We start from the raw sequence: 10423 nt of genomic DNA on the forward strand, positions 1-10423 counted from the left end.
AATCTTCAGTGCACTCAAAGAGGAGACTCAGAGTTCGAGAAGCCCTTTCTTCCTCTTCCGAAATCTGTTTGAGGGCTTCTAACTTTACTTCGCATTTATTGTTTTCACATCTGCTTGTTTAGAAGCTTTCTCTGTGAAATTTCAAACTCTATTTTTCTTACTTGATTCAATCAGGAGATTGAATCAAGGGTTGTAAGGTTTGTTGGTGAGCCAAATATAAAACCAACGGTGTAAGGTTTTGGTTGGTGAACCAGAAAAAACCAACTGGGTTGATTGTGAACCCGAGAAAACAATTGGACGGTTCTAGTCGGTGAGCCTGTGAAAACCGACCGAGTTCGTTGTAATCTCAGGAAAACAACAAGTTAGGTTGTGAGCTTCTAAAACAACCGGCTGTAATCCTAGGGATTATAGTGAAAACCCAAGTGCGGCTTGGGGAGTGGACGTAGGAGCAAAAGTTGGCTCCGAACCACTATAAACTTGGTTGTGTTTGTATTGGCTGCTGTCTCCTTTTCTCTCTACACTCACTTCATCTAGTAAATTATCTAATTTGCTTGCAATAAATTTAGTTAATTACTTATCATAGTTTCTAATTGGTCATAATTAATTAAAACCCAATTCACCCCCCCCCCCCCTCCTGGATTGTCTCCTTGGGCAACAGATTGGCATCAAATTACAAGAGCAAGTGCAAGAAGGCAAAGTATTGGTACCATGATTCAATGTCACAAGGCTTGAAATTTAACTTAAATTTTTAAATAATATAGTGGGAATGAATGATACATGATTTATTCAACATAGCCAACTATGGAATAATCAATCGAAGAGAATAACATAGTCATATCATGATTAACCTAAAAATCAACAGTATTTTTCTTTTTTTATTGACAAAAGCCTTCTTTATTAAAAAATCAAGTCTTTCATTGTAATATATTTCAAAATACAATCAATATTTTTGACTAGTTTAAAAATGATTCAGTCTACCACTCTTTCACTGCGCAACTCTGATCAATATTGTCTAAAATTTCTTAATGATCCTAGATCATCATCCTTTTTTTTAATAAAATCCAAACAAAAATTTTATCCTTACTTTCTAAGTACACTAGATCATGATTAACCCTCGAGATAATTATCATATTTGTACCATTGTATGATCAAGTAATCATATTCTAGATCCAATTTGAACTAAACCAACTCTAAATTCTCTTGACAATTCCATTATACAATTTGATAATGATCTCTCTTTTAAGAATATTAATTCTATGCTCCGATAAATTAAAAGATTCCACATTAACTCGTTCGTGAGCATATTCAATCATCTCGAATGTTTTCTTTTAGGTTAAGTAATTTAGGCCTCATGAAATTTCACTAGTATTTCACCTATAGTGATACAAAATCTCTCATCAACTCATAACCTTGATTTATAATAATATTTTTTTTTATTTTTAATTTTTTTAACTTCGCAAAAATCTAATAATCTAGATTAAAGATTTAGAAAAAAAATTTACCAAGATATAAACTCTATGATTTTACCTTGAGATCAATTCCACCAATAAGAAAAATATTTTTATTTGCAATATTGCAAGCATACATGATCTTGTAAATTTACTAGACTATCTGAAGTAAAGAGACTAGTCTACCTTAATTTAGAGGATCTACTCAAAATATCATATATTTATTAACTATTTCATCCTTTTATTAATAGTCTCACCCCCTTTCTAGCTACCTCCTTTTTGTTCTCAAGACAAATAAACTGTTCCAATTCTCCCAATTCTGAATTGCTTCCATATTTTGCAACATGATTTTCTTTTTGTCAAAACATCTACTAATGTTAAGTTAATTGATCTATCACATGATCATAAATTACTCTACTTTATCTATAGTAGAACATTTGAGCGTAAAATATGCTTCAAGATTGATAATAATTTTTGAACTCTATCAAAAGCATAAGCTACAAATCTAAGAAAAAATAGATCTATATTAAAACATTCCAAATCCAAGATTAACTAATGTAGGAACCAACATTCCATTAATGTTAGACTTCAGATGTTAGATTTTTTTTACCACAGTAGATAGAAAAACCTACTAATAGCACAATGATATCCATATCAGTCAAAATCTAAAACACTATTCTTTTCTTTGACAACAAAAATCTCTTTAATAAGAGAAACCATCATAAAATATTTTTAAATCACAAAGTTATTATTGTTGACCAGCTTAAAAATAATTCAATCCACCAATATTCTCAAAATTTACTAAATAACTTTCAATTAAAATACTAATTTGCTTGTAAACTGAAAGGATCTAAAATTTTAAATTTTAGGGAAAGCCAAAGAAAAAATCCTAGAGTCTCATCCCAAATATATTTTTCTTCAACATGAGAGTTTCATGCATGATCCACATATAGATTTCAATCCTCAAAAAATATTTCAATGAATATCATAAAATATTTTCTAGCCCAAATCTTAAACAATATTTTATAAATGAACCTTAACTTGCTACCAAAATAATTAACTTCAAGCTAGAAGTAACATCACAATATCCTATATCAAGTTGAACTTCCAAAACCACTTATATAGTAATAAACAAATAATTACAATATACAATAATATTCCATGGCTAGTACTTCACTTAATTTTAGTCAAAATCCAATTTAATCATAACTTGAAATACAAATTGCTCCATCAAGAAAACTTTCAAAATACTTTATTCATACTTTGGCTGCAAGCATAGTTAGCAAGCATTCTAATTCTAATAGGCCTCTCGAACAAAATTCAGATAAGATAACACAAATTGATCAATAACAAAAGCAAACAAAGACAATTGTCTCATTGTCTAATTTCTACCCATCTCTCAAACTTTCAGACAAACCTAAGAATCCTAAAATTTAAGCTCCATACGACTATTTCAATCACGATCCCTAGTAATCTTAAACTTAAGCTTTGATACCACCAAATCTGTCATGCCACAAACCCAGAACACAATAGACGTTGTATATCCGTATCGTGAACCATACAAGTATGTAAGGCTACATATCATATCAAAGTAATAATAATTTCTAAAAAATTATTTATTTAAGAACTTATCCTAATGGTTCTTACAATAGTTCCAAAGTGATATAAGTCAACTTTACTATCTATCACATAATTTATTCTAACGAATCTGACTAAAACTCTAATAACTAAAAGTATCTTAAAAAGAACTAACACACTCCCCAAGTCCTGAGCAATCATGCATTTGGATCTGAAAAATAGAAAAAATATAATAATGAGCTACACTAGTCCAGATGGGGTCAAAGCATGTCAAATAGTTTAGTTAGAAGCACAAAATATTGACTAAAAAATAAATCATTTCTCAAATAAAGCATATTTCTTTTGAAATATACTATAATTTTTACAAAAAATGGCAAATAGAAATCAGAAATAAAAAATCAGGCTATGGCAGCATAATCTAGTGGCATGGGTCAGAATGCACAAAGTGCCAAAAAGTACTATTCTTAATCATCGGTGGCATGATATCCCAAATATTATTATTCTAGTTCCGATGGTGCGGTGTTGAAACCAGTTTTTCATAGATTACAAGTCGATCGAGTCAATGAATAATCTCTATTGGCAGGGTCAGATCAAATCATAGCCGTACTGAGAATGCATACTTATAAAATAAATTTTTCATGATTTGCCGAGTCATATTTTCCAAATTTTATAACATAGCACATAATATATTTTAAAATAATTATAACATTAACATTCCTGACCCATTTAACTAAGTATAAAATAGCTATCATAATTAATATTTAATCAAATAATTATTGTTTTACCAAAAATTTAGAAAATATACTTTAAGGCATTAGGTTATTTACCTCTCCTTGCTTAAAATCCCACTTCAGATAAATAGGTCAGGTGCACCTGCTTAATATTATTGAAATATTATTTATTTTAACATTATTTTAGAAGTTAAATGAAGTCAAAATTAAACACTACTGGAGAACGACCTTATGCCCCCAAATCAAGTCGGTTTGGTGATAGTGATCGATTGCCTAGGTCAGTTCGAGCAAGGAGCATTCAACGGGTCAGGTGAAGATCAAAAGTTGCTAATTCTATCTAAGGCTGAAATAATGGGTCGGTCTACTGCCCGAATACTGAGGCAGTTCAAGGACTTCAAACTGGGTCAACTTGGATCCAAGCAACAGGAAAAGCAGCGCCTACACTAGGATTCCTTAGCCTATCTAGAGAGAGAAAGAGAAAAAGAAGAGAGAATCTCAGCTCGGGTTCAGTCAGCTAGTAGTTCATGGTGCTCGAAATCTGATCCAATCTGAGTGGTTGACAACTAGATCTGGGATAGGGGTCTACATAGCAAAGGCAGTTTATGACTTGAGCCATTGAGGCTAGATGAAAATCAAATAGTAGGTGAGTCATCGTGGGAAAAATTTAATGGTGGAGAAGGCATTAGGGAGACCAAAGAAGTGGTTGCCAATGGCGTAATGAAGCATAGCCACCAAAACAGTAAGTTGAGCAGCAGCTGGAAGAAGGCCAAAAACTAGAGATGATAAGGCTTGAGGCTTAGTTCACTAAGATAGAGGTTGCTCTATCTTGAGGCATAGCCACACCGAGCTGGGCTTGACGTCTGCCAACACTAAGCGGCAGTTTCTAATGAGCATGCCAGACTCTCGAGCCTCCAAAAGGACAGGGAAGAGGACTAAAGGAGGAGAGAGAGGGATTCCGATGATGGTACCTAGGCTCCAATAAAGGTCCAGATCTAGATACAGGGGCGACAAGAGTAGGGAACTCTAGTGACAATCTAAAACTGAGGAACATAGGGGAAAAAGAGTTCACCAATGTCGACGGAGGTGGTGGTGGATCTCAACAGAGGGGCTAGGTCCAGCTGATTAGTAGTGGCGGCACTCAAAATGTGGAGAAGGAGCCCTGAAGCAAAGGAAATGGAGACAGAGAAGGGAGGAGAGGGCTCAGTTAGGCTTGGAACAGAGGAGTAGGTGGTGCTTGGTGGGGGATCCAGAGGAAGAAAAGAGGGGGATTTATAGATAGATCACAAAGGGGCTAAGGTTGGTGTCATTGCTCCGCCCGCAATCCTTGCAGCGGCGAGCATGACCGACCAAACGGTCGGCGGTCGTTCGGATGTCTCGCGGCCGTTCGAACAGCTCTTAGAGTTCTCCCCAATGGCGAGCGATCAGGCGCTCGATTGAAGAGGCGAAGAAGAAGCAAAGGATCGCGATCGCGATCCTCTATTTCCACTCTCCCCTGTTGAAGTCAATTTGGCTGCCGACTTTACCCCAAAACTATTGACTTCAGCCTAAAATAGCCTATCTAGCCTGGATCTCACATTATCGTTTCTGCTTTGAGCCTTAATAATTCACTAGGCAAATCGGCTAAACCTATTTAAAGTACTAAGAATAAAATCTATTCCTATTTGATGACTTAAAAGAACAAGAAAAGAGGACACTTGATCGGGTATATGACTGCTCCTGATGATTCAGGCCTAAACGATTCGATCAATGAATCATGAAGCAATGACTCGATCAAAGCTAAGATTATTTAATAGAGGTCATTGATAGTGGGTTTCAAAGATACTCAACAGAAGCTAGGGTGATTGGTCCGACAGGTTCTTGGGCACTAAGGCGGTTTAAGGTCTCTTTCCAATGCCAACTTGGGTCTACAAGAAATAGAGATGGGCCTCTGTAGCGAGATCTATGGATCTTGTCGAGAGAGAAAGAGAGATGTTTTGCCTCTCTTAGAATAGGAAGGAGAGACCGAGGTTGTTGGAAGCTGATACGCGGCTGGCCACTAGGCCGATCAGGGGCCCATTTTCCAAGGGTTGACTAGGGGTCCACCAAGAATGCTGGGACCCTTCATTGGCATCCATGTACCTTCCTAGAGAGAAAAAGAGGGAGAAAACAGAGAAAGAAAAGAGAGAAAGAGAGGGATGGGTCTTCTCTTTGTCTTTTTTTTTTATTTTTTTTTCTTTTTCTTCTTTGGCAAAATAGGGGAAGAAGAAGGGTGGGTGGATCTTAGCTTAGGTGGTGGTCCGATGACTTGGCAGCAAGCGATGGAGAGTGCTCGACAGCAGCAGAAAACCAAGAGCGACTAGTGGTGGCAACCGGCCGATTGCGAGAGGCACGAAAATTAGTCAAAAATAGGGCCAAATAGGTGGCCCTTTGCTCGATCTTTTTCAGGTCTCACCTCGCTCACTGGTGGCTAGGTCTCTGGCTTTGGCTAGGAGCCGATGTAGGGCAGAGGGTGAGGTCCTCTACGGTGAACATTGGTGACAGAGATGGTCGAAGAAAAGGAAAAAAATTTAGGCCAAATAAGAGATATTTTCTAATCAATTTTCTGGTGGATTTCTCAATTGGCAGTTAGAAAGTAGGGGGAAATGAAGAAAGGGGAGGATGGGGTGGTTCCTTTTTATAGAAAAGTTCTAAGGTTCCTAGCGAGCTTAGGACTTTGGCTTTTTTTTGGACTCAACAGAAAAAAAAGATTCCCATCAGGAGTCTTCCACTTCTCCAGCATATGCAACGCGCATGCCATAGCCAGGGGCTCGTTTTTCTAGTCCAAGCCGGTCAATGGGCGCCAGACCCGTCCAATGCGAGGCTTAGTCTCATATTGGATGTTACGGACTCTCAATGTATTGCGTATAGTGTAATAGTTAGAATTCGGCATTCAAAACCCAAACACTTAGAAAATTAATTGGCTTCTTACCATTGCTCCATATAGAAAATAAATATATTTTTCTCTTGACTCTATTTTTGTCTTGATTTTCCTACTGCGTACAAGAGAGGCAAACATTTATGGACCCACATCCCGGAATTTTCTGTGACACACAATAGAGATGACAGCTGCATGGAAGAAAAAGAGGGGAGAAAATTCAAAGCACACATAGGCTATGATTGTTCCCTTACCAAAGGGGCAGCTATATTATCTTAAAATCAACGACCCACTTCTAGCGATGAAAGAACAGTGGGTCCGACGTCACTAAGGATGACTAAATCAAGTACAATGCTACGCTGCACCATTGCTCTATTTTGCATCCAACATGGCAGGAGGGAATTGGTGCAAGTTACGATGCTTGGTTATTATATCAGCGCCATCTCAGACGAGGAATTGAATGGTGAATGTGGCGTTGCTTCATAGCTTGTTTCATCATGGATGTAGCCAACCACATCGCAAGCAAAGTCTTCTAAGTCATCTTTCAACCTCCCAAAAAAAAGTGTTATTCAACTCATGGGCCTTCACTACTTTCCGTCCTCGCCCAACTTTCCAAGCGCCAACTATATATATTGCAAGCAAAGACTTCTAGTCATTGACGTATCAAAAAAAAATAAGAACTTTTAGCCATGGCATGGGCCCATGACTACTTATTGTTTCTCTCCCAGTATTCCAAGCATTTATGGGACATGAAGTAGATAGGCATGGGAAATCAATGGCACTTCCATGTTATTAACATCATAACCAGAGAAGGAATCTCTTATACCGTAGAAGGCCTGTAAAGTTAGACCCAAGCCATGTTTCCAAAGAACATGTTCTTCTTTCTCATCCTCACACTCGCTACAGCATCAGCAGAAGATGAAGATTTTACGTACAATGGATTCGGTGCTGCCAAACTGCGGCTAGATGGCATCGCAGAGATCACAACCAATGGCCTCCTAATGCTCACTGACACTAGACAGCCAGCCAAGGGCCACGCCTTTCTCCCAACTCCCATCCGTTTTAAGAACTCGACAACTGGTAAAGCCCTCTCCTTCTCAACTTCTTTCATCTTTGCAATGATCCCCAAGTATGAAGACTTGTTTGGCCATGGAATTGCGTTCGTTCTTGCACAATCGGCAGATCTATCTTATGCCTTACCTAGTCAATTCCTGGGACTTTTCAATTCAAGCAATTCATATTCTTCAAACCAAATTGTGGCCATCGAGTTCGATTCAAACCTGAACCCTGAATTTAACGATATTGACAATAATCATGTTGGAATTGATGTTAACAGTCCAAAGTCTATTAGCTCCTTGCATGCCGCTTATTACACAAATGATGACGGAGGTGGGTTCAAGAACCTGAGCCTCGTGAGTGGCAAACCAATACAGGCCTGGATAGAATACAGTCACTTGGATGGACTGCTTAATGTAACGTTGGCACCAATTGATGTAGCGAAACCAGGTGTTCCACGCTTGTCTTCAAATGTGAATCTCTCTTCTTTGATCTCAGACTCTATGTATGTTGGATTTTCTTCTTCGGTAGGACCATTCATCACATCTCATTACATTCTGGGCTGGAGCTTTAAGTTGAATGGAAGGGCCAAAGCACTAGATCTCTCACGTCTTCCATCCCTCCCTCGCACAGGGTCTAAATCGCGCTTAGAGTCTTGGAAGATTGGGTTGCTGATAATCTTGGCAATACTTTTTTTGTTAATAATAACAATTGGCATAATCCTTCTTGTGAATAGTAGGATTAAATTCAGAGAGGTGTTTGAAGATTGGGAGTTGGAATATGGACCGCAGAGGTTCTGCTTCAAGGACCTATTCTTGGCCACCAAGGGCTTCAGAGACCAACATCTCTTGGGAGCTGGAGGTTTTGGTAAGGTCTACAGTGGTGTGCTGCCAAACACTGGCATCCAAGTTGCAGTTAAGCAGGTCTCGCACGAATCAAGACAAGGTATGAGAGAGTTCATCGCAGAGATTGTTAGCATCGGCCGCTTGCGTCACCGGAACTTGGTACAGCTCCTTGGTTATTGCAGGAGAAAAAGGGAGCTCTTGTTGGTCTATGAATTCATGCCCAATTCTAGTTTGGACAAGTACCTATTTAACCAACCTAAGTCGATGCTCAGTTGGGGACAAAGATTCCAAATAATCAAAGGTGTAGCTTCCGCGCTTTATTATTTGCACGAAGGATGGGAGAAGGTGGTTGTTCACAGAGATATCAAGGCCAGCAACATCCTGCTAGATGATCAGATGAATGGAAGACTAGGTGATTTTGGCCTGGCAAGACTATATGATCACGGAACCGATCCCCAGACTACACATGTGGTTGGAACTTTGGGTTACCTTGCACCGGAGCTCGCCAAGACTGGCAAGGCAACTACAAGCACAGATGTGTTTGCCTTTGGTGGATTTTTGCTTGAGGTGGCTTGTGGAAGAAGGCCAATAGAGACAAGAGCATCAGAACAAGACATCGTGTTGGTAGATAAAGTTCTGGAGTGCTGGAAGGCAGGGACTATTTTGGAGGCAAGGGATCCCAACTTGGGGAATGAATATATTGCCGAAGAGATGGAGATGGTGCTAAAGCTTGGCCTCCTTTGCTCGCACCCTAACTCCAGTTCTAGGCCTCCTATGCGGCTGGTGATCCTAATACTGGAACGCGAGGCTCCCCTTCCAGAGATATCTGAAGATGGTTGGAATGGCGAAATTTCAGCTATGGGAGAGGAAGGTTTTGTTGATATTGGCATGTCAGATAGTTCACTGTTAACCATGTCTCCCTTCTCAGCATCAACAACGGAATCTGTTCCCTTGACAGGCCGTTGATAGTCGTAAATGTTTGTAAAAGCAATGTTTAAAGTATACCTAGCATCATGTAATGCATGGTATAAATGATTTTTGTTATCATGTAATGCATGGTATAAGTGTTTTTTATTGCAGTGTGGTTGTTGCTATAATTCAAAACTAAAACCGCAACAACTAAATGCACTGCAGTTTGCTGAAAAAAAGAAATCCATTAGATAAAGAAAAACTGGAATGTTAAGTTGGAAAGGAATTTGCTCTAGTGTAGTATAGAAAAGCTTGCCTAGCAGAGGTCAACCTCAAGGTCCTCTGCACCTGCAGCTAGATGTATGAGATAATTCAAATATAGATACTTAATTTAGATTCCGCTTGCTTGCTCTGATGCTTGCCCTTACTCTTTCATTTAAATGAACGTGAAGTGGACACTTTAGGACAGATACGGGAAAAATTGGAAGACGAGCAGCTCAAACTTATGGTTTAATCGGATTATTCTCACCGTCTGAGACCCCTTTATTCCTGGTGAAAGATATGAGATTCTTCTTTTTATTTTTTGCTGCTTTTTGTTTCTGGTGTTGTTGAGCGAAGAGGAGGGCTAGAAGCCCAACTAATTTATTTCTTAAGGAAAGAAATACAATTAGAGAGATATCAGAAGAGAAAAAAAACTTGTTTAGAATACTGTCTGTCTCGTGTTAACCAGAATTTTCCTATAATTAAGGAGTGACCATCTTATGAAGGATCACCACTGCACATGAATTCTTGAGGAAGATATGCAGAAGTTCCAAGTGCACCAACAAATTCCGTCAATATCTTATCCCAAACTAGCTGAAGTTCCCTAGAAATTATTTTCTGCTTCCTGTTCACTAAACGAGAGAGCATTGTTGGTTCCCGCCCTTTGATTCCGATTGTATGTTTAGAGATATTAATAAGGGG

General features: G+C 38.6%; 1 protein-coding gene across 1 annotated transcript; it reads left to right on the plus strand.

Annotated features, from left to right (window-relative positions):
• The first annotated feature begins 7348 nt into the window (after positions 1–7348).
• LOC103717031 (L-type lectin-domain containing receptor kinase SIT2-like) lies at positions 7349–9722 on the plus strand. The gene has a single exon (XM_008805262.4). It carries the CDS (start codon positions 7508–7510, stop codon positions 9515–9517), a length of 2010 nt encoding a protein of 669 aa, XP_008803484.2. The 5' UTR covers positions 7349–7507; the 3' UTR covers positions 9518–9722.
• Positions 9723–10423: the final 701 nt, after the last annotated feature.

The sequence above is a fragment of the Phoenix dactylifera genome, chromosome 2 (assembly GCF_009389715.1).
Source record: "Phoenix dactylifera cultivar Barhee BC4 chromosome 2, palm_55x_up_171113_PBpolish2nd_filt_p, whole genome shotgun sequence".
Taxonomy (NCBI): domain Eukaryota; kingdom Viridiplantae; phylum Streptophyta; class Magnoliopsida; order Arecales; family Arecaceae; genus Phoenix; species Phoenix dactylifera.